At 42.2% G+C, this 23,512-nt stretch overlaps 1 protein-coding gene across 1 annotated transcript in view; it reads right to left on the reverse strand.

Annotated features, from left to right (window-relative positions):
* Nucleotides 1–2,739: 2,739 nt before the first annotated feature.
* LOC149323326 (thiosulfate sulfurtransferase/rhodanese-like domain-containing protein 2) overlaps nt 2,740–23,512 on the reverse strand; it is a 29,188-nt gene continuing 8,415 nt past the window's right edge. The window contains exons 3-10 of the mRNA XM_089488765.1: nt 22,703–23,031; nt 22,437–22,545; nt 21,689–21,814; nt 14,813–14,918; nt 11,365–11,483; nt 9,335–9,493; nt 6,288–6,426; nt 2,740–4,986 (exon numbers count right to left, since the gene is read on the reverse strand). Coding sequence (XP_089344891.1) covers nt 4,757–4,986; nt 6,288–6,426; nt 9,335–9,493; nt 11,365–11,483; nt 14,813–14,918; nt 21,689–21,814; nt 22,437–22,545; nt 22,703–23,031 — 1,317 coding nt within the window. The 3' untranslated portion in view covers nt 2,740–4,756. The remainder of the gene's footprint in view (nt 4,987–6,287; nt 6,427–9,334; nt 9,494–11,364; nt 11,484–14,812; nt 14,919–21,688; nt 21,815–22,436; nt 22,546–22,702; nt 23,032–23,512) is intronic.

Below are 23,512 nucleotides of genomic sequence, written 5' to 3' on the forward strand. Positions count from 1 at the left end.
AGGGCCACTCTTTTCTTAAGCAATCATCACAAGAAGAAGGGAAACCACAGGAATGGAATATTTGCTGTTTCTTTTTCACTGAAGGTGAACATTTTCAAACCTTTAAAAAAATGAATTTGCAGATGTTCACTTAAATCATCTGATCACATGCACCAAATAGTTTCTAGCTTCTACACTCTTGGGTTTGTTGTGGTTGACTGCTTTATTTGTCCATTCTCTTTTTAAGAATTGCCCCTACTGTTGGTACAGATTTCCAAATGGGTAGACTCCTAATGGCTGTCCCCTTGAATAAATGGCTCTTTTGCAGAATGCTGCAGAGTCTGGTGCCTGAGAGCTCCATCTAAGCAGAAGCTCTTTGTCTCACTCCATTCTACCCATAGTGAATTGAGTGGGGTACAGGGTCCATATCTGGACAAGAATGAACTGTAGGCTCCCTCCTTTGGATATTTATGTGGACTAGATCTTCATCAAAGTGATAGAATTCAAAGATACAGCCCTCTTAGTCTGTAGAATCAGAGACCTTGAAGTACGTTTGAGACTAAGTAAAGAAAAGTTGGCAGCAGCATGAGCTTTCATAGATTTAAGTCTACTTCTTGAGATGCAGTTGGACCTGAAGAAGTAGACTTAAGTCTACAAAAACTCGTGTTGTCAATTTCTTTCTTTCAGTTAATCTCAAAGGTGCTAAAAGATTTCTCTACATACACTTCCTCAAAGGCATCTTGCATACTGCACTGTGCATTCACTAGCTGGCCCATTTGGAGGCTAAATTTCAAACCTGTGCTGCCTCCAACCTCCTTAAAGGTCAGCATGAATTTAAAAGACTATGCTAACCTGAGACAAGAGAGTCTTTTTGGGGCAAGATATGATCTGTTTGGATGCAACATTGCCTGTCCTAATAAACATCTCTTGAATCAGCTTCCCCCACAAAGAGAGCAGAAGAGTGCCAGGAAGGGAAGGTTAGGCATCTTAGGAAAGAGTTGGTGTTCTCTTTCCATTTTCATGACATCAGTAGATACTATCAAGGTTGCCTTATAGTCAGTGGATGCAATCCTTTTGTGCTGTTGTTGGACAATATCCATACATGACATGGGACCCTGGGCAGCCAGTTTAAAAGGATTGTAGATTACTTTGCAGCAGTGCCTAATGTGCTGAACCCAGTCTCCTAATGTTGTGCTGCTTGTAAATGATGCCTCAATAAAATGTCACTTATAAGAACCTTAACGTGTAAGAAATCTGAATACCAGGCTGTTCTTTGTGAAACTATGATGTGCCCCATACAAAACCAACATCAAATCCTCTAATGCAAAGCAAAGCACGCAATGTTTGCTCTGCCACTGAAATGACTGCTAGCTGCTGCTTAAAATGTCCTTCCAGTTAGAGAGCAAAGAATCAAAGTTTTTGCATACAGATGTAAGGAGGTGCAAGATTCAGCAACATCAAGTTGCATAGATTATATGTTTACAGTCATAAAGCCTCACCTTTGTCTGTATATTGAGCTGTCACCTTCCCATGGGTACATTTTAGTCTAGTCTAGTCCAGGGCTATGCATACTTTGTTCCACCACAAATCAAATTTCTAGAGCAAAAAAATCTGGATTCTACCATCTATATATATTAGTAAAAAAGAAGCTATTTCTTTTTTAATGCTGTAATGATTTGCATGGCTCTTAACACTTTTGCATCAATCTGTTTCTCCTATTTGTGGCAAAGGGCAAAGCCCAGTCATAAAGCCCAGTCAACAACCACTGGGAATCCAGCAGCCTCTCCAGTCGATGGACATTGCAAGCACAATCTTAAATTTAGCACAGAAGTGTAATTAGCAAGGGTGATCTTTGCTGCTTTGTGAGAATGGATATATCCTTTTATTATCTTATTTCATTTCCAAGCACACACTTGGTAATGAGTTGGACAGAAGGGATCTATATTAGTACCTGAAGCTGCCACATTTGACTGTTTCTTGTTTGCACATTCTTTCATCGCTAAATGAGTAAACAAAAATTTGGAAATGTGGTTAATAGCAGCTGTATATACATGTCAAAACATAAGGATATGTAACATCTTAGCACTATTGAGATAGTCTGAACGCATCCTCACCAAGTTCAGGTCAGTCATATTTTTGTCTGGTCATAGATGCCAGTTGCCTTTCCCTAAAGGGCAAGAATGAAGTCTGGATTGTGAAGTCATGCTCATAGCTTGGAAGAGACTACTTTTAACAGTAACAAGCTGGAATAGGATTACCTTTTTGCCTGTAAAGGTTGGGACTGTAATTCACTGTTTTTCACAGTAACATAATTGTTATCAAACATGAACATGAACTGACTCAGTATGAGCAATGGGAAGGGTAGAAGTGGCACATAGTTAGCTACCTATGTGATCCTTCTTGTGGGGTGCTGTACAGCTAGCAAGGAGTTAGCAGGACAGAGGGGAAGGAAAATGAAAATGAAACTTGAAATGAAATTAAATTTGAAAATGAACTGAAATTCAATTTAGAAAAACATAAGACATTAAGGGTGCCTTTTCTACCCTCTGCTCAAATACAAAGCAGCAGCTGCTGCTACTGCCATAAAGACAGAGGGTGCATCCTCACTGCAGAAATAATCCAGTTTGACACTGCTTTTAACCACCACGTATCCATGCTATGGAATTCTGGGAATTGTAGTTTGGTATGGCACCAGAGCTCTGCTCTGGTGCCACAACAAACTACCATTCCCAGAATTCCATAGCATGGATACGTGGTGGTTAAAAGCAGTGTCAAAACAGATTATTTCTGCAGTGAGGAAGCAGCCAGAGACAATGTGAGTGCATAGAGGGGTGGGTGAGTGGAATGAGACAGCTGCCTTGCCAGGCTATTGAATACAGTACTTGAACTGGCTGGCTGGGTCTACAAAAAGAGTTTAGAGGAAGGGATATCTGTCTGCACGCCTTAGAGATCAGCAGAGCCAAAAAAGATTTTCCACCTGCAAGTTGCTTTGTTAAAGCTTTCCTCCCTATTGCGTCTATTGTCACATTGTCATTTCTGCTCCATCTGGTTTTGCATGGTTTTGAAACAGTGCCCAAAAACTGCCAAATGTGTTTTCCAGAAGTGAAATACTACACACGATGAACAGTATGAGGAGAGAGGGGAAATAGGGAGAGAAAAACCCAGTTTTTCTCCAGCTGTATATCTACACCTCAAGATCTTGGTATTTCTGCAAAATAATAAACTACTGTACCAGCTGTCTTACCTGCATGGGATCACTACATTTCTTCCCATCATTGGGTCTGCTTTATTTGTATGCTTGTGTTTACTATCAGGGCCAGGCACAAGAAGTCCCCGAGTGATGCTTCCATCCACTCTCTCCACCCAGCTGCACCCCAGAAGGGAATAGCATCTGTACCAAGAGGATTGGCCAGATAGCTCCTCTGGGGATAGAAAGCAGTGACTTGGCCCTTTTCTTCCGACTCCATTCTTGAAAGCCTTCTGTGAAACATGGCTATCAAGCAGACATTGACAACAGATACCAAACCTCTGATCCCAAGCCCATTATTACTTAATATTACTTGGTTTAAGTCTAGTATTAAAGTATATTTACGTTTTTTTTCCACTGGTCATCTTGCAAATTTTTTGTCAACCCACTTAATCATAGGGTTTTCATTCTAACTATTTTTTAAAATTCTAATTAATTTTTAAATTCTAATTACTTTTTCCTTCACACTTTGTATTAGTTTTGCTATTACAATGGCCTTACAAGCGAGGTTAGTATTGCGACTGTTATTGCTCTATTTAAAAGATGGATCACTGAGAGTGAGAGGCATGTCTAGAGGAGCAGGAGGTATTTGCACCTACATTTTCCAAGATCAAGTTCATCACTCGACTACTAGTATAAACTTCACAGACTCTGGATTCAGCCTACAAGCCACTGAACCCTTCTGTAGTTTCCAATTTTCAACCCACACTAAGGGCCACTTAGAATTATTTATATTTTTCCTACCATAGGTAGTACTAGTATACAGCAAAGTACAAGAGCTGTTCAGTCCCCATCAATGCTAGCCTAGCACACATTTTTTGCTGCCCCTCTTGCTGACTTCCTAGCATTTGGGAGCCAGGCTGGTGGATCAGGGAAGTGAGAAAATGCTACACTTACAGGAGCTGCAAATCTCTTCCCAGATGTAGAGGACACTCCACAAATACTCAGAGCCAGACCTGTTGCCTTCCCTGAATGCACATTTTGGATAGGAAAAAAACAGAGAAGCCTGCAGGTAGCTCACAGCCTCCATACAAAGTGTGTAACTCGCTGCACGGTCCATATTTAACAGAAGGCCCAGTGTGGTTTCTCAAAGTGCATACAAGTGACAGTTTAGCTGTACTTTTTGTGCTATTTTTCTGCCCCCTGCCCTAAATTCTTTATGACAATTAATTGTCTTATTGCATTGCAACCCTGCCCTTGCTCCGAAGAACAGTAGTAGTACTTGCTGTCCATACGCCACATCAAGTTGCAAGGAAAGGGGTGATCATCTCACATGAGGAACCAGTTGTGTAGCACCATCCGAGTTTTAATTTTAATTTTATTTTTTTTGCTTTGCAAGTACCAGTAATTTGCTTCTAAGAGTAAGTTAGCCTAGCAATAAATCTCTGACTACAGCCTGAATTGAAAGTTGGCTAAGCTGCCTATTGGACCTGGGTGCCCCAAATTCCACTAAACTGTATCTGGGAATTGTGGCAAGGTGTGGGGCAAGTGGATATCCATAAAGAGAGAATCTAGCTCTGGGGCTCTTTGTTAAACACGCTCCACTGGAATTCGTTGCCGTGTCCCCGTGCACTCACATTCTTCCTTGAATCCTTGTCTAGAAGAAGTTGTAGCTAGTACAAAGCCTTTTTCCTGACACAGTGGGCAGCAGGCTGTGAAGCCTTTCAGTTGGCACTCCAGGCATGTCAGAACAAGTTGGTGGCAGGGCTGGGTGGAGCACAGTCGATATTGGTCCCAGAGCATCCCACAGTAGCGGCAAGCTAGGAGGGAAGCAAGATTACATCTACTATGAGCAACTATTATAGTGGGCCATTAGTATTCACTGGGATTTGTCTCCATGAATGCTAAAATCCCATTAAATACATTGGCATAGTATGATGGATCTTATATGCAATGGCAAAAGCAATGTTTGCTTTTGGAAATTTATGTATTTTTGGAATATTTTCAAACCATGGATAGTTAAATCCGTGAGTGAAGAATCTGTGGATATAGAGGGCCAACTGTATCTGCTATGGCCATTGACCTTGCCTTTCCCTGGGTGGCGTGCAGAAAGGATTATGAGACTGAGCTGTGCCCAGTCTTTCCCCTGTGCTATGGAGACACTCAGGTGGAAGGAGCAAGGTTATTTCACCAGTTTCAAGCAGACTTCCCAAACCTAGCAGCTTCCAGATTGTTGGACAACTAACCACCTTCATTGGTTGTACTGTCTGGAACCTGGAGTCCAACATATTTGGAGGCCACCAAAGACACTTAAGTTTGAATCAAGATACTCCTCACTTCCCCATGCAAACAATTATTTGTTCCCCTCAGTCACAAAGAAGCAAGAGACTTTCCAAACCCCACACTTGTCTCTGCATTCCCTCCTAATGTGGAGAATCTGGAGAAAAAGCAGGGGTTTCTCTCTTTGGGCCAAGCAACACACAGGAATGATGAAGATCATCAGAGAGGTATTTGGGGTCACTCTTGGAGACCTAGCAACCTCATGTGCATCCATAATACCACATTCTGGACCCCTGGGAATCAGACAAATTGCCAGTATTGGGATCTCATTGATTTCAATGGCTGTGCACTCCTGCGTGTGCACTGTGGAGACACACAGCATTTTCCCCTCCCTGCTTGCCATCCATGAGTAATCAAGACCACAGATACCAAGTCCACGAACAGGGAGGGACGACTGTACTTTCCATTAGAGTGAATTGCAAAATATTTCATCAAGCTAAAAATGTGTCTGTGTCTATTTTGCACTCGAAAGAAAAATAACCCCAGTTCTGTGAGAATCTTAAATTATGCATTTTCAAAAAGAAAAATTCTTTAGCTTTAATGATAATGATTATTTTGTAAAATGTAGTCTGCCTTTGTCACAGAGATGGTTGAGGTGCACACCACTCCCAAGAAATCTTATAAAGCCCCCTCTTGGATTTCTGAGATTTCACTAGGCAAATGGCCATAATAGCTGGATGTGTAAGGAAGCACTGAGTAGTTCCTAAGATACAATTTACAAACAAATAGCTTTGAAGATACAGGTAACAAGTGTACAGAAAGGAGAGGAGGAATTACCCACCTGAAATCACATCACCATTGGAGGGGATGGTGTAGCGTTCATCAAAGACAAAGAGCTTCCCCCGGTAAAACCCATCAGGAAATTCTTCCAGGTACTTGTGGATGCCACCCTTGAGATGATACACTCCTTTGCATATGTCCTGTTACAAGGAGATCTGGAGAATATCTGACATGCTGGGCACAAAGAGTTCAACAGTCTGCAACTGACTTGGCTATCATTTACCTGCACTTTGTTTTCTGAAGGGAACAGAAACCATTTTGATATAACAGGGGTTTGAAAGTTTAGAAGAAAATAATATCCCAAATGGGGCCAAGTCAGAGATTATGCTGAATGCATGACTTCTATCAATAATGCCACACATTTGCCTAATTCCTCCTTCCTTTTAGTTTCCACCACAAATGTCAGAATTTCCTTGTTCTCTACAGAACTGGCTGTCAGGAGACATGAGGAAGCAGAGGCTTTTCTGTTCAGATCATGGATAAATTCTCCTGCATGTTCCAGAGAGACTGGGGAGCTGGCATCCTGTATTCATTAGCAGTCACACATTTAATGTAGCACCACAAACAGAGCATTTTTCTCAGTAGAAATGTTTTGTAGCTAAGGCAGCAGTGAGGACAGAGGTTGACCCTGAGTTCATTTTACTTGTGATGAACAAGTGATGCCACATGTTTTCCTCAACAGGGTGCAAATATGTCTTCCACATACTATAACAGTGGTAGAGCAGCAGTTTCTCAGACAGAAGCTGCACAAATGATAAAAGGGCTATGACTCTTTCATTCAGATCATGAAGGAGGAGTTAGGCAGTAGCCAGGCAAAATAGAGATTTCCCTTTCCTTGAATAAAGGAGTCTTTTCCAGGTATTTGTGGCCTGTTCTCAAATGCATTTTCATCTACACATAAAAACTAAAAAGTCTGCCTTTCTTTTTCTTTCTTTAAGAGTGATCTCAGTCTCAATTCTGTACTAGATTGAAGACAAATTGCTCAGGTTACAACAGCAGGAATAATATCTTGGAAGAAGCAAGGCCACTGCCTCCAAGCTTAGTGAACTATCTTGAGAGGACACAGTTAATCTCCAAACCTTAAAGAACCTTAGCTCTGGGGGAGGCTTGCCAAATCGCAGATAACATGGGAAATAAAAAGCACTATGTTGTTTTGTCTGCTGATGGCTTCAACAGCTGCTTCTGATTTAAGAGGGGGAAAAACATCTTCCAAATGTAAAAGATGAACTATTTAGCAAGAAGTTATAAAAGCTTCTTCATCTCCAGTATTCCCCTGTCTTTCTTCGGACTGGCAATCTGCATCAGACAGACCAGATGAATGAATGCTAGTTCCTCTATCAGTCTTTCTCTCCTCCCTTCCACCACCACTAAGGCCAAGCTATGCACATTTTTTAAAAAAGCATCACATGTACATTTATTTGCTTGTTGGCTAATCAATCTCTTTCCTTAGGAGGAAGGAAAAGCAGGGGGGAGAGAGCAAAACTGCTTTGTGAACTGCAGATGTTCAATATCCCTGGAGAAAACTTGAGGACCTAAGGGTTTGTTTGTTTTTTTGTTATTGTTTTTAGAGGCTGATGAAGAAAGGGGAAAGGTACCCTAGGAAGGGGCACATATCTGTTGGAACAGACAGAGCATTTCCACAACAACTCTACTCTTGTTACATCTCTCTACCCTCTCAGTCAAACTTCTGTACTTCTGCTCCCTCACTCCGATCATGGTAGGAAAGCTGCTGCCTCATGGGGAAACAACCATGGGACAAAGGCTTTTATAATATGGACCAGCAACTGAAGACACCTAGACCAAACTGGACTCAGTTTTATTCGGTTTATTCAGTTTTACTGCAACTCCCTTCATCAGATGCAAAGAGTGTATCCCCAGTAGGCAAATATTTATAGTCATGTGCTGGGATCTCCTCCATTTAACATTTTGCCTCCCCCTGTCCTCATGAGATCTGTCTACTGAAGCCATATTCAGTGCATCTGATGAAGCATAAAACTGAGTGGCTTGCAGCCCACTAAGGCTAATGTCTTAAGTCTTCAAGAAGCCAGAAGACCCATCCTTGGTTTCTCATTGCATGGTGACACACCTAGTGCTGTCCTTTGCTTCGCTTAGTCTTTTGCACCTCATTTCATAAAAAATATATCTTTTTCTCCTGTTTTATTTTCAGTTCAGACTTTTTTTAAAAAAATCATTTAAGTAACCACTTCCTATATCTGATAAGTAAGCTCTTCCCCAGAATAGCTTAAACGCCAAGATATCTGTTGGTCTCTCAGATGTCTCAGGATATTTTGTTGTTGCTGCTGTAGAAGACAAATATAGGTGGCCGTCTCTCAACAGTTTCCTTAAAAACATAAAATACAAAGGTACAAAGGAATCCCTTAGCACCTTTGAAACTAACTGGAAAAAATTTCTAGTACAAGGTTTCATGGACTCCAGTCTACTTCATCAGATACAATTTGACTGGAGGCCATGAAAGCTTACAATAGAAACTTCTTTTTCTCAGTCTCAGTGATGACTTGCCCAAGGTCACCTAGTAGGTTTCTATGAATAAGCGGGGATTCAAAGCCTGGTTTACAGAGTTATAATCCATCACTCAAGCCACTACAGCATATACTCTCCATAAAATTAGGCAGCAAAACCAACAATTGTTTGGTCCATCTAGATTTTTTCTGGATACATTGTCTGTGCGCTGAATGTACTGCATGCAGAATATATGCTGCCTGGGCTATGATCTAAGTTGTATTGCATTATTCAGGGTGCTGATAATAGTTCCTCTGGCTGTGAAGCACAATGGTTAGAATAAACACTCTCCTGTCCATGCCTTCAGAACAATAATCATTTCAAGTATTTGATGCAAATTTATATATGCTAATTTGTGGCAATCCATTGTTTATCACCGTGGTCTAATTGTTCCATTTTCTTCTTAAACTTTTGAAACTGTAAATCCAACTAACAAAGTTACGAATGCCTTACAAAGGCTTTGCTGCTCCAGTTGTGTTCCATAGTATTTAGAGTATCCCAACTATCCTTTCCCCAGAGACTGCTCACCTTGGATCTGAGGTAGGCTGATCCCCGCTCACAACGGATTCCTCCTGTGCAATACATCAGGACTCGCTTGCCCCTAAAAAGGTCAAGGTTCTCATCGACATAGATGGGAAAGTAGCTGAATTTCCTGATGTCTGGAGCCAAACAACCCTGGAAATGTCCCTAAAGGAAAGGAAAGAAGCACTGCATCTGAGGAAGTAGGCTCAAGAATACAAAAGCTCATGCTACCAGCTTCTTTCTTTCAGTTAGTCTCAAAGATGCTACAAGATTATTTTGCATAATTGACCCCTATGTGTCTCCCAAAATTAAGCCACTAGTCTTCTTTGGTTGGAAGATTTTTGTATTCTCTTTCCCCCTCCTTAGACAGATAGGGATTTCCTGCATGCAAACTTCTCTCTCTCTCTCATTCAAACTAACCATGTGATTTAGGTCACTCCCCCTTTTAGGGGCTTTCACACTTTCACAAAGATTTTCTCTTGAACTATTGGGTTTTCCATCTTCTTCCTCTTTCAACTTTCTTTGGAAAGATGGTGAGATAAAGGCGTGTTACAGACCGCCCAAAACGGACGGTCTGCCGCCGCCACCGCCGGTTGCTGCGTCCGGGAACCGCAGCGGCCAAACCGCGTGGTTCCCGGACGCAGCAAGAAAGAAGCGCTGAAATGGCGCTTCTTTCTGCGCCCCGGAAGTGGCGCCGCGAGGTGCTAGTCACGCACTCGCGGTGTCACTTCCACTGCATGACGTCTGGACGCTATGCGTCTGTGACGTCAAAATGGCACCCCCTGTGTGGATGGGCGCCTCCATTTTGTACGGACTCAGTCCGTACTAGGGTTGTGGGGCATCCGGAAGTGACACCCCTTTTCAACCCTAATACGCCCCTTCCTAACCCTAGCACGCCCCTTCAGCGCATCTGTAACGCACCAAAGATTTCTTTTACCTGACCTATTCACTAGCTAGATTAGGATATAGCTTCTATGTAAATATGTATATAAAGCCATTCGTAAACTTTTGTTTGAACTACAAGCTATTTTTGTTGTTTTTGGACTTAATCTCAGTTCTTAGGGAAGCATAGTTAGACAAGGCCACATTTCTGTTACTCTGCTGATTTAAAGCTAGACCTTGACAGGCTTGGCATTGATATTTCTGATATTTAAATATTTTTGTTTCTTTACCAAAGGTTGAAGCCTTAGAAAACTTAAATTACCCTACATCTTCAAGAACAACCTTCCCGAACTGGTGGTCCAACAGTAGGACACCAATTCCCATCAACCCTAGCTGACACAGCTAATGGTTTTGCTGACTTGGGATTATGGTTATTGTGAAGAGGATGTCAGATTGGAGAAGGCAGTTCTAAAATCTCATGGAGATACAACTACAAACAACTGCAACTGCAACAGCATGGCAGCTATGCATCATTTTAATTGTATGCCTTGCGACTTAATGTTTTGATAATCTCAAAAACTACAACAAAACAACCACAAGGCAGAGTACCTATGCAGTGTAGAGGAGCTGAGTGTTGGACTTAGGAGAACCAGGTCCAAGTTCCCATTGAGCCATGAAACTTACTAGGTGTCCTTGTGCCAATCACCTTCTTTTCAACCTATCTCACAGAGTTATTGTGAAGATAAAGTTGGCTGTGGGGGAAATCAAGGAAGCTACCTTCAGCTCACAGGAGGAAAGCTGGGATATAAATGCAAATAATAATAATAATAATAATTAATAGAGTTCTAGTTCAGACACGTCTGAAAGCCACTATATGTGCTCCAAAGGAAAAGACATTTGGACTTCTACAATGTGTGTAGGTATGCATGAAACATATTTTTACACCACTCTTTACTTTACAATACCTGTGTGGTACAATTTTAAATATCTTAATATTTTTAAAAGCATACATCAACAACAATATAATAATAACTATACATTAAAATAAATGTGTTCTGTACATGTGTACTTGCCATGTGTACTCCTGTACCAAAAGAAAATCTGCACCTGACATCTTTTCATATCCCTAGAAGAGTCAGTTCAAAACCACTTACTATTTTGCTTTCATAGAAGTTCCTGCAGTCCAGCAAAATGGTGTCTGCCTGCCCTTCATTACGCCGAGAGAGGTATTTTTCCACTTCTACATGAAACTCCTTTGGAGTCAAATGAATGCCTACAAAGAGATAACAATCATTTAGAGGGTCCTAAAAGAAATGGAAACCCTTGAGTTCTCACTCAATTGCCCATTTTTCTCCCATGTTTATGAAGGCCTGGTTCAAAATAGGAGGCTACTTTTGGCTTTACATGTTTGTATTTGTAATGTTTCACAGCTGGATGTGAAAAAGTACTGTGCATAAAATGCACATAGTTTGTAGATGTGGACAGATGAGCTAGAAGTGGCTGCAGTTTCCCATTATTGCACATATATGCAATACAAATTGGTGCTGAAAGTCAGTGTGTTGTAAAGACAGAGTAAGTGTACATATGTTTATGGATGCAATCCAATCCACAGCCCACAACAAAGCCTCCAATCTCAAGGGATCTCTCACCAGCACATCATGTCTATTAGTTACTTGATATAAATGTACTAGAAAAGGCATTTACCGTATATACTCGACTATAAGTCGAAAAATGTATGCCCCAAAATGAACTCCAAAATCCTGGGTAGACTTATGGAAGGGTCAATGAGTTAATGCTAATAAATTTTGTGAAAGAAGAAGTGCCCATCTTTCTCTGTAGCCTTGTAACGGCTCCTTGTTTGAAGCCCCGGCGCCGGCTCTCCTCTCCTCCTCTCTCCCTGTGTGTGTGTGTGTGTGTGTGTGTGTGTGTGTGTGTGTGTGTGTCTGTGTGTGTGTGTGTGTGTGTGTGTCTGTGTCTGTGTGTCTGTGTCTGTGTGTGTCTGTTTCCCAGGCTCTCAGTCTTCCTGCGGAGCCAGACCTAACTAGCTGCTGCTTGAGAGAAGAAACACAAAGAAAGTACGCCCAGGCTTGTTCCCCGTTTTGCCTGGAAGTCTTGGGGGTAAGGAGAGAGAGAGAGAGAGAGAGAAAGCCCTGTCCTCTATTTCTGAAAGCCATGAGTCTTGGGGGTGAAAAGCAGAGAGAGAGAGAAAGCCCTGTCCTCTATTTCTGAAAGCCCTGAACCTTGGAGTCCTGGGAGTGACAAGCAGATACACAGTGGGGTCTGTCTTCCTTTTCGCAAGCCATGTGCCTTGGAGATGCTTTTGGTAAGGGGAAGAGTGTGTGTGTGTGTGTGTGTGTGTGTGTGTGTGTGCACGCGCACTGAGGTTTGTTTCCCCTTTTCCATGCCGAGACTGATGCTTGGGAGAGGTCCAGAGAGTGAGATATAGGGAGGGAAGTGGTGCTTTGTTCCCCCCCCCCCCCCTTTAGATCTTTTGTAACATCCTCCAGTGTTTGCCTCTCGACTTATCCACGGGTCATATCAAAATCCATGATTTTGGATCCAAAAACTGCCCTCGACTTATACATGAGGTCGACTTATACATGAGTATATACGGTAAGTGCCATCTCTTCCACTGTGAACTGGTCAGGGCATGGCATATTTTATTTATATAAATAAAATATTCACAAAGTAATATGAAAAATGAGTTATCATTTCTATTCTTAGCAGGATCCATTTTCATGCTCTTGCTTCTCATTCTAGTTTCAGCTGGAAGCCTAGGGATCTCCCAGGGACATTTGCCTCAAGGAAAGCATAGTGCTCCCCATATATCTCTTAAGCATTTTGTTCTTATTGTTTAAAATGTGCACAAAGTTTAAATTGACTAGCAAGGAGTCTCTGTCACCAGGGTCCCTGTATAGCAATTCTTTTTCCAGTCAAAACATTTGGGAGAGCCTTCTGGAGCTCTGTCATAACACTGACACAGTTTGAGGGTGTATCCGCATTGCCAAAATAATCCAGTTTGACACCACTTTAACTACCATGGCCCCATGCTATGGCATTCAGAGCTTTGCTCTGGTGCTGCAACAAACTACAGTATATTCCCCAGAATTCTATAGCATGGGGCCATGGCAGTAAAAGTGGTGTCAAGCCATATTGTTTCAGCAGTGCAGATGCAGCCTAGGTGACAGTTCTAGGTTTATGATGGTTTAAAAAACCACAAATGAGCTCTGAGACCTAGGACCCCTTCCCTTCGTCCCATCTTGGGTTGGCTTTGTGCCCAACATCGTGGAATGTGTCCGAAATTTTGTTACAGTCAGACTGCAGAATTCTGATTTAATGTCAATTAGCAAACTAGGAAATCGAACCAGGATCACATCCCGGCAAATTTTATGAGTCTGTTCATGGACAAGAAGTCATGGTTTAGATGTAACAGGGATTTTTAGGTTTATACAAACGGGCCTTTTCACATCAAACTTGTGGCACAATAGGAAGGGAAGGATGAAGTAGTAGCATTGGGTCTAGTGTTCATTTCAGCTACAGTTCAAACTAGACCATTGTGAATCTTTCTAAACCCATATATATCTACAGTAACTCAGAAGAAAGCCCCACTGAAGTCAATAAGCACATTAAAAAAAAGAACAGGTTCTGTTTCAAATTTTTCCTGGCAGTTCCTGGCAAGAGTATAGAGGGAGCCTTTCGAAAAACCATGATGGAAGAGTTCCATATGCTCACTTGTTCTACATTAACCTTAGTGTGTGTTAAATATGGGCACTGTAGAACTCTCCCTGGAAGCCACGAAAACCAACTTGAGGCTGTCATACTTTGGCCACATCATCAGAGGGCATGAATCATTGAAAAAGACAATAATGCTAGGAGAGGTAGAGAGAAAAGAAAGAGAGGAAGGCTTCACACTAGATGGATGGACTCAATTAGATAGGTCACAGGCATGAATTTACAAGACATGAGAAGAGCAGTGAAGGAGAGTGGGTCTTGGAGATATCTCATCCACAGGGAGTTCTACATTGCCACAAGTCGGGGTCGACTCAAGGATAGCTAAGAAAAACTGTCCAGAACAGCTTGAACACATTACAGCCAGGACAGAAATTCCCCCAACCATAAGGAGGTCACTTGGGGAAACAACATCTTAGCAAGAATTATGTGCATCAAAACATTACTTCAAATAAGGGCGACTCTTGATCACTCAGTAGGAAGTCCCATTTTATGTAAGGGCGCTATTTATAAAATAAGTAAACATCTGCCATTTTGTTTATAGTGTGGAGTCCCTGCCCATTCAGTTCTAATTTCCTTTAAAACAGAAGTTTGAAATTGACACCAATGGGATTACATGCAGTCCTTGGCCTAACTTTACAAGACCACTTCTGAGTTGTAAGTGCCGTTCAAACCTTTGGCAATAGCAATTTGTCACTGGTGTATAAAACTGTGTGTATGTATATATGTGTGTGTGTGGCTCTGCCTACTTTAGCTTTTTGGCTCCAATCACTGACAACATGTATTCCTATTCCCAAACAGATCACTCTCATAATGGAGAAAAAAAGCATTCCTCATTCTTATTGAAAAGTCAACAACAATCGCTCTCCTTACCCGTTTCTTTGTAAGAGACTTTCTCCGGGTTGATGCCCATGGGTACTATTTCTTCAAAGACACCAATTCGAAGGTCTGGGAAACAGTGAGCTCCTCCTTTACTGGTCTGAGAAGTGTGAAGAAAAGGGGGAGAAAAGAAAAAGCTACCAAAGATTAAAACAAAAAAAGTGCAAATAAAAAGACTCTTAATCGGAGAGAGACAAAAAATTGATTTAATGTTTTTTCACCAGAGAGCTGAAGATGGTTTGAGGTGTGTATATATATATATATCCATCCTTTTTTTGTTTCTGTCAAGCAGGTTTGGAAGTAATTTTCCTGAATGGTGTTTGGCAGGGTTTTGTTTTTTCAAAACCTTTGGACCACTGATAACAAGGCAAAGATTTTTTTAATAAAAGGGCAAAAAAAATTTTTTTAAAGAAAATTAATTTAGATCTCTTTAAAACCACCTAGAATAGCACACATAACTTAAAAAAAACTTATCGAAGCAACAGAAATTCAGGCATTATCAGATCCAAATAAAACCATCAAGCAATTGTTTAAAAGCTGCTACAGGAAGGCGATGGCAAATTGGACAAGTTTTTAAAGTTATTATCTGGTTTTGAAATGCCATCCAATTTGGAGTTTCCCTGGGGAAACACATTCCACATATGCAATACTACAAATAGTCAAACAGACCCCCAACTGAGGACAGCAAGAAGACTAAAAGATGGAGGATTTTAAATTATTCAGGTATTGCGTTGTGTTATTTGTATCCAGTGACGTTCCAGGCACCGTCCAATCCAAATGTCTGGCCCATGAGCCAAATATAACGCACAGCAGTGTTTCATCCTGCTTGCAATCTTTGATCAGGGACTGAAGGCAGGAGAATATTTAGTGAATGGAAAGCATTGAACTGTAATGAGTTTTGCAGCCCCAGAAGCTTTTGTATGGACCTGAGCTCTGCTTTGCAGCTCAATTCACTGTCACTCTGGGACTTGTTCCTTCACAGATAAGGCTTTCAAAAAGCACATGCAGCACAGCCAATGATAATACAAAGTGAAACTTGAAAATTCCAGCATGTACAGAGAAGAATTACAGCATATCCTTCTATGCAAGAACATGCATTCCAGATATTCTCCAAATATTAGAACAGAGTTTACCTTTGCATGTATGCAATATTTATTTATTTATTTAATATCCTAATATTCTCCCAGTATGAAGCCCAAGGAAGCCTGCAGCACTGTTCAAATATTAATATAGCATTTATCATAGAATCATAGAATCATAGAATTGTAGAGTTGGAAGAGACCACTAGGGCCATCCAGTCCAACCCCCTGCCATGCAGGAAATCCAAATCAAAGCATCCCTGACAGATGGCCATCCAGCCTCTGTTTAAAGACCTCCAAGGAAGGAGACTCTATCACCTTCCGAGGAAGTGCATTCCACTGCCGAACAGCCCTTACTGTCAGGAAGTTCCTCCTAATGTTCAGGTGGAATCTCTTTTCCTGTAGCTTGCATCCATTGTTCCAGGTCCTGTTCTCTGGAGCAGCAGAAAACAAGCTTGCTCCCTCCTCAATATGACATCCTTTCAAATATTTAAACAGGGCTATCATATCACCTCTTAACCTTCTTTTCTCCAGGCTAAACATCCCCAGCTCCCTAAGTCGTTCCTCATAGGGCATGGTTTCCAGACCCTTCACCATTTTTGTCGCCCTCCTTTGGACACGCTCCAGTTTCTCAATGTCCTTTCTGAATTGTGGCGCCCAGAACTGGACACAATATTCTAGGTGGGGCCTGACCAAAGCAGAATACAGTGGCACTATTACTTCTCTTGATCTAGACACTATACTTCTATTGATGCAGCCTAAAATAGCATTGGCCTTTTTAGCTGCCGCATCACACTGTTCACTCATGTTCAACTTGTGGTCTACTTGGACTCCTAGATCCCTTTCACACGTAGTTTCATTCAGCCAGGTGTCACCCATCCTATATCTGTGCATTTTATTTTTCTGCCCTAAGTGCAATACCTTACATTTCTCTGTGTTGAATTTCATTTTGTTAGCTTTGGCACAGCTTTCTAGTCTATTCAGGTCATTTTGAATCTTGATCCTGTCCTCTGGGCTTTAGCTATTCCCCCTAATTTGGTGTCATCTGCAAATTTGATAAGTATGCTCCCAATCCTGTCATCCAGGTCATTGATAAAGATGTTGAATAGCACTGGGCCCAGGACAGAGCCCTGTGGGACCCCACTGGTCACTTCTCTCCAGGATAAAAAGGAGCCATTGTTGAGCACCCTTTGGGTTCGGCCGGTCAACCAATTACAGATCCATTTAACAGTTCCTTTGTCTAGCCCACATTTTACAAGCTTGTTTGCAAGAATGTCATGGGAAACTTTGTCAAAGGCCTTACTGAAATCAAGATATACTATATCCACAGCATTCCCTTCATCTACCAAGCTGGTAATTTTATCAAAGAAAGAGATTAGATTTGTCTGGCATGACTTGTTTCTCTGAAACCCATGTTGACTTTTTGTGATTATGGCATTGCCTTCTAGATGTTCACAGACTCTCTGTTTAATGATCTGCTCCAGAATCTTTCCTAGAACTGATATCAGACTAACTGGACGATAATTGTTGGGATCCTCTTTTTTCCCCTTTTTGAAGATGGGGACAACGTTTACCCTTCGCCAGTCTGCTGGGATCTCTCCTGTTCTCCAGGAGTTTTCAAATATGATTGCCAATGGCTCCGATATTACTTTTGCCAGTTCTTTTAATACCCTTGGATGGAGTTCATCTGGTCCCGGAGACTTAAATTCATTTAGATTAACAAGGTGTTCCTCTACTATCTCTTTACTTATTCTGTGCTGAAATTCCCCTATTCTGTCCTCTGCTCCATTATCCTCAGGTTGAGCACCCTTTGCCTTTTCTGAGAAGACTGAGGCAAAGAAGGTGTTGAGTAATTCAGCCTTTTCTCTGTCTTCTGTTAGCATTTTGCCATCTTCTCCACGCAGTGGCCCTACCGTTTCCTTCTTCTTGCTCTTGCTGCGGACATATCCAAAAAAGCCCTTTTTATTGTTCTTAACCTCTCTAGCAAGCCTGAGTTCATTCTGCGCTTTAGCTTTTCTGACTTTACCCCTACACATGCCTGCTATTTCTTTGAATTCCTTTTTCGTGATTTCCCCTTTTCCATTTCTTATACATGTTCCGTTTCAAACTTAGCTCACTTGAAAGTTCCTTAGTCATCCATCCTGGTTTCTTGAGACACCTCCCGTTTTTCTTTCTCACTGGAACTGTTTGAAATTGTGCCTTCAGTATCTCCCTTTTGAGAAAGTCCCATCCGTCCTGAACTCCTTTATCTTTTAGTATTTCTGACCATGGAATCACCCTCAATACTTCTCTAAGTTTACTGAAATCCGCTCTCCTAAAGTCTAGGATGTGTGTCTGACTCTGCCTGGCTTCTCCTTTCCACTGTATTACAAACTCCAGGAGAACATGGTCACTTCCACCTAATGATCCCACCACTTGCACCCCATTAACCAAGTCATCCTTGTTGGTTAGGATCAGATCTAAAATAGCTGACCCCCTTGTTGCCTCTTCCACCTTTTGGACCATGAAATTGTCTTCCAGGCAAGTGAGGAATTTGCTAGACCTTGAGGATTTTGCTGAGTTTGACTTCCAGCAAATATCAGGATAGTTGATGTCGCCCATCACTACTACATCTCTCTTTTCTGACTGTGTGGTCATCTGTTCTAGAAAGATATCATCCAATTCCCCAGTCTGACTTGGGGGTCTGTAGTAGACTCCCACCGTAACACCCTTGTTGTTTCCCTCCCCTTTGATTCTTATCCAGATGCTCTCCACCTGGCTTCCATGATTGATGTCCAGGATCTCTTCACTGGTGTAAATATCTCTGACATATAGTGCTATTCCTCCTCCTTTCCTGTTTGGCCTATTTCTCTTAATAAGGTTATACCCCTCTATTTCCACATTCCAATCATGAGACTCATCCCACCAGGTTTCAGTGATGCCTATTATATCATATTTGCTTTGTTGTACTAGGAGTTCGAGTTCATCTTGCTTATTTCCCATGCTCTGTGCATTAGTGTAGAGACATCGCAGACCATGGTTCCCTTTTACTTGCTGCCTGTGCAACTTTTTTTGCCTCCCACTGCTGGGTCCTTGCACTGTTTGCCTTGTTTCCTCTATGTCAGTTTGACTATTTTCGCCATCCCTTTCGCCTTCCTTAATATTGTCTCCCTTCCCCTCGGAACTCAGTTTAAAGCTCTCCTGATCAAGTTCTTGAGACTGTTGGCAAAAACATTTCTTCCAACTGGCGTGAGATGCAACCCGTCTGTTGCAAGAAGTCCCTCCTCATGGAACCGCAGCCCATGATCGAAGAATCCAAATCCTTCTCGGCGGCACCATCTGCGAAGCCAGTTGTTCACATCTGCTATTTTCCTCTTCCTTCCTGGACCATGCCCTTCAACTGGCAGAAGAGACGAGATGACAACCTGTACATCCATTCCTTTCAGCTTCCTACCAAGCGCCTCGTAATCCCTTTTGATGTTCTGAATGCTGTGTCTTGCAGTATCATTAGTTCCCACGTGGACCAAAAGGAAGGGGTATTGGTCAGTAGGCTTGACCAGTCTTGTCAGCCTCTCTGTCACATCACAGATCTTTGCACCTGGAAGACAACACACCTCTCGAGACATCTTGTCAGGCCTACAAATCACTGCTTCTGTACCTCTCAGCAAGGAGTCCCCCACTACGACCACACGCCTCCTCCGAGGCTTAGCAGCGACTGTTCCCTCGGGTGGGACTCTCGGGCTCCCCTGCTCTGTCCCTGAAGTCTGTCCATGCTGCTCTTCTTCATCCTCCTTGATAAGGGAAAGAGCTTCGAATCGATTTTCTAGCTGCAAGCTCCCCGAACAATTCCTTCTTGGCTTACTTCTCTTTGTGACATTCCTCCAGCTGTCTGCCTCCTCTGTTTGGCAAGTGACCTCTTCCACCCTAGCATCTTCCTCTGCGTGGTACTCATCCAAGATGGTTAGTTCTATTGAGTCCAGGAAATCCTCTTGTTCCCTAATATGCTGAAGTGTAGCTACTCTGGACTCCAGCTGCTGCACTTTCTCCTCCAAGAGTGCTACCAACTTGCACTTGGTGCATGTGAAGTTCTCCACTTCTGTAGGCAAGAAGAGAAACATCCCACAAGAGTTGCAGGTGACTGCGGCAGATCCCTCGTTGTCCATACTGCAAAGTCTTTAGTAATAAATATAACAGTCAATCTACTGGGAATACTTCTTTAAAGGTAAGTACTGGCTGCTATCTTACACTTAAAGGGAAGGTTCTGTTTCAATATCTGATTCTAACCTGATGCCACTTGAGCAGAGTTGTTGAGTTAAAGAAAATGAAAAAGATGTGACTCACAGAAGCTCCGCCCCTTCAGCAACGAGCACACGGTCTCAAAATGGCTGCCAAGCAGCTCCTCTCCTTCTCCCCTCTCTGGCCGGACTGTTCTGGAAGGCTCTGGAAGCTGGTATATAAAGCTAGTCTGCTAGCTCCGCCCCCTTGTGACTCACAGATGTGACTCACAGAAGCTCCGCCCCTTCAGCAACGAGCACACGGTCTCAAGCACACGGTCTCAAAATGGCTGCCAAGCAGCTCCTCTCCTTCTCCTCCCTCTGGCCGGACTGTTTTTAACAATATTATTGCTATCATTTGGAGAGAATCGAATTATGGACCTCTTAGCCAGCCTCAGAAAACCAAAGGCAGAAGCTGATTTATATATATGCTTTACAATACCACACACACAAAAGAGGAGAAGATGAGTTATTAACTGCTATTTACTTTCCTGCTGAGTAGCATGTTGAAGTTAGCTAGTAGTTAGCAGCAGCCATCTTGCTGACTATCACTGGGCCTCACGTTCCAGAGTATTCTCAATGTTTATATATTGGAAACCACAATAATTAATTTGGACCCCATTTTTCCTCAGTTTGTTCAGTGGCTAATCTAATTCAGCTTTCAGAAATCTGAAGGCTTATGCCTCCCGTTAAAAATGCACAGAACCAGTGGCATCACTAGGGTTAGTGTCACCCAGTGTAGTAACTCATGGTATCATTCCCCCATTGACCTTCTCCCATACCACACCATACCGAATCCTTAGGAATGTTTTTTGCACCAATGTTACTCATAAATCATAATCCACATATATCACTGCATGTAATGCTAATATTGTGACGTAAACAGCAAGCAAAATTAAATTATGATATCATTCACACAGAATAAATCTGTTTACATATACATAATTTCATTTGGTTAATGTGAAAATTTGGTAAAATGTGATATATTTAAAGAATTTAAAAAAAATTAACATTTTAAACAATTTAAAATCATTTTTTTTTAAAAAAAAACCTGGGGCTTCTCATTTCTCCTCCCACTGAGCCTCACCCCATTCACATAATCTCTTCAACATTTTAAAGAGATACCGGTGAATGCCACAGCCCATTTCTGCCAAAATGCAGATGTCTGAGGAACAGTGGTGTCACCCCCCCCCCTTTAAGGTGTCACATGGTGCGTTTTGCAACCCCTGCACCCTCCATATGATACCACTGCACAGAACTGAGCTGTGCTTTGTAGGCTTGGTGGGGAAATGTCAAGATTGCTCAGACTCACATCTGGCCCTTACATACTGTTGGAATGTGGGTCTCAGTGTCCTTATCCAACTGGAATTCAGCTCCTGAGATAAAGAAAAGATTCCCTGTCCCTCTGCCATGCAACCATGTGAAATGCAGAAGCTCACTAGTCAAGAATTTGTGGGACAGAAAAAAAAAACACTGTGGGATTAAGAATGGGAGTTACTAAATACTATAACAAAACCAGATTACTGTTGGACTCTTACCTTGAAATCTTCTCTCACCAAAGTGCCTTTAAAGAGGGGATGAGATAGCATTGCGTCCATGTAAAGGTTAGTCGCTACCTTACTTCCACCAACTGTTCCATTAATTCCTTCAGAAGCTATCCGAACCTGGTAAAGTAGAAACAAAGCAAAGCAAAGCAGAAATTTTCAGTAGATGTGTGGCCTGCACAATGCTACCCAAAAGTAAGACCAGCTGATTTCAGCACAACTTATTCTTAATAAACTGTCCGTTAGATCTTGGCCTTATGGCCAAACTGCACACTGTACACAATTTTGTGTAAAACACAGCTGTGGGAAATTGCTCAAGGAGTTTAAGGAGAAGATGGTTGTTGTTTTTAAAAACTCTTCCCAGGGTTTTTTAAAAACTCTTCTGGGAACACCTGGTGCAGCTTCTACCATTTTTCTGGTCAGAATTTGGTAATGTTACTTTTTGAGCTGCAAGTCTACAGAATCTTGAACTGTGGGTCCACAAAAGTAACTTTTCCAAGCTCTGTTTCTGGCAGAGTTATTGACTGACACATTGGTTGTGGACTTCATTTCTGAAGCAAATGACTTATTCATTGAAAAGAAAACCACTTCTCCTTAAGGTTCCATGTGAAGTCTGAATACATATGGGACTGCACATGCCCAAGCCTGCTGGTGGGGATGGCTCTGGCCAGTCTTTTCAGAGTCCTTTGAAGAGAGTCAAGCTGTTGCAGCTGTTCATTGGGCAGAGTGCTAAATGGCTTACCTTGCCAGTGAGATGCAGGTGTTGACATAAAGCCTTCTGCCATGCGCAGAGTCCCCCAGGATCTGCCACCTCGCAGTAACAATAGTAAAGCAGAACTTGCCCAACCTCACTGTTGTCGACAACACAGGAAAGAAGCTTACGTAAGAAAAGCGATGTCTTTCACCATTGGCCATACCTGACTTGAGCAGTTCACAGTGTTGCAAGTGCTGCTACCCTCTTGGGTCATGGCTGTTGTGGTTCTTTTTTAAAAAAAAATAATACCTTACCTTGTCATTTCATTAGCATCAATGTGGCTGGTATCTGGGAGCTTCTGAAACATATCCTGGTTGTGATACGGAAGCCTGTTGGGCCTAGGCATTTCATCCACAGACACTGAGCTGCGTGTGACATTGCTGCTGCCTGCCATAGGCTTTAAGATCACCAGCATTTGCTTCCCCACATCACCTGAATGGTGGACAGCGACATGCCTGTGAATGCCAGTCAGGTCTTTGAAGTTCTGTTGGCAGCATCTCCAGGAAATCACTCCTTGGCAAGCAGACATGGGGCAGCAAGTGTCAGCAACCACTTCCTTGGCTTTAACAAAGAGAGCAAATGCCTGCAAGGATGACACAAGACAACTGGAGGCATACATTGGTTTGTAGGCTGATGCTTCAGCTCCCATGTACAAAATCACAATTTTAAAGCAACAACGACAGAAGCGTTTCCACCACTGGGACGGATGGTGGGGATGAGGAGTTACTGGGTTGGTGTCATATGGGCTCCCAATAAATACCCTCCACAGTCAGCCAACATTTTTATTTAGTTATTACTGGATATACTCGACTATAAGTCAACCTCATTTACAAGTCGAGGGCAGGTGTTGGGGCCAAAATTATGGATATTGATACGACCTGTGGATAAGTCAAGGATAAAACATAGGGGCATATAAAAATGGGTTTAAAGGATGAAGCAGAGGAAAATAATGCCAAAGAATGTTCAATATTCCCACATCAGGAGGAGAAAATGGAGCTGAAGGGCCCAAACAGACAGGCCAAAATAAAGTTGCTTTGGGTCACTTTGGATGTATGCTGTTTAAA

The sequence above is a fragment of the Sceloporus occidentalis genome, unplaced genomic scaffold, assembly GCF_023333645.1.
Source record: "Sceloporus occidentalis isolate IW3139 unplaced genomic scaffold, rSceOcc1.0.p SCAF_1, whole genome shotgun sequence".
In the NCBI taxonomy this organism is placed as follows: domain Eukaryota; kingdom Metazoa; phylum Chordata; class Lepidosauria; order Squamata; family Phrynosomatidae; genus Sceloporus; species Sceloporus occidentalis.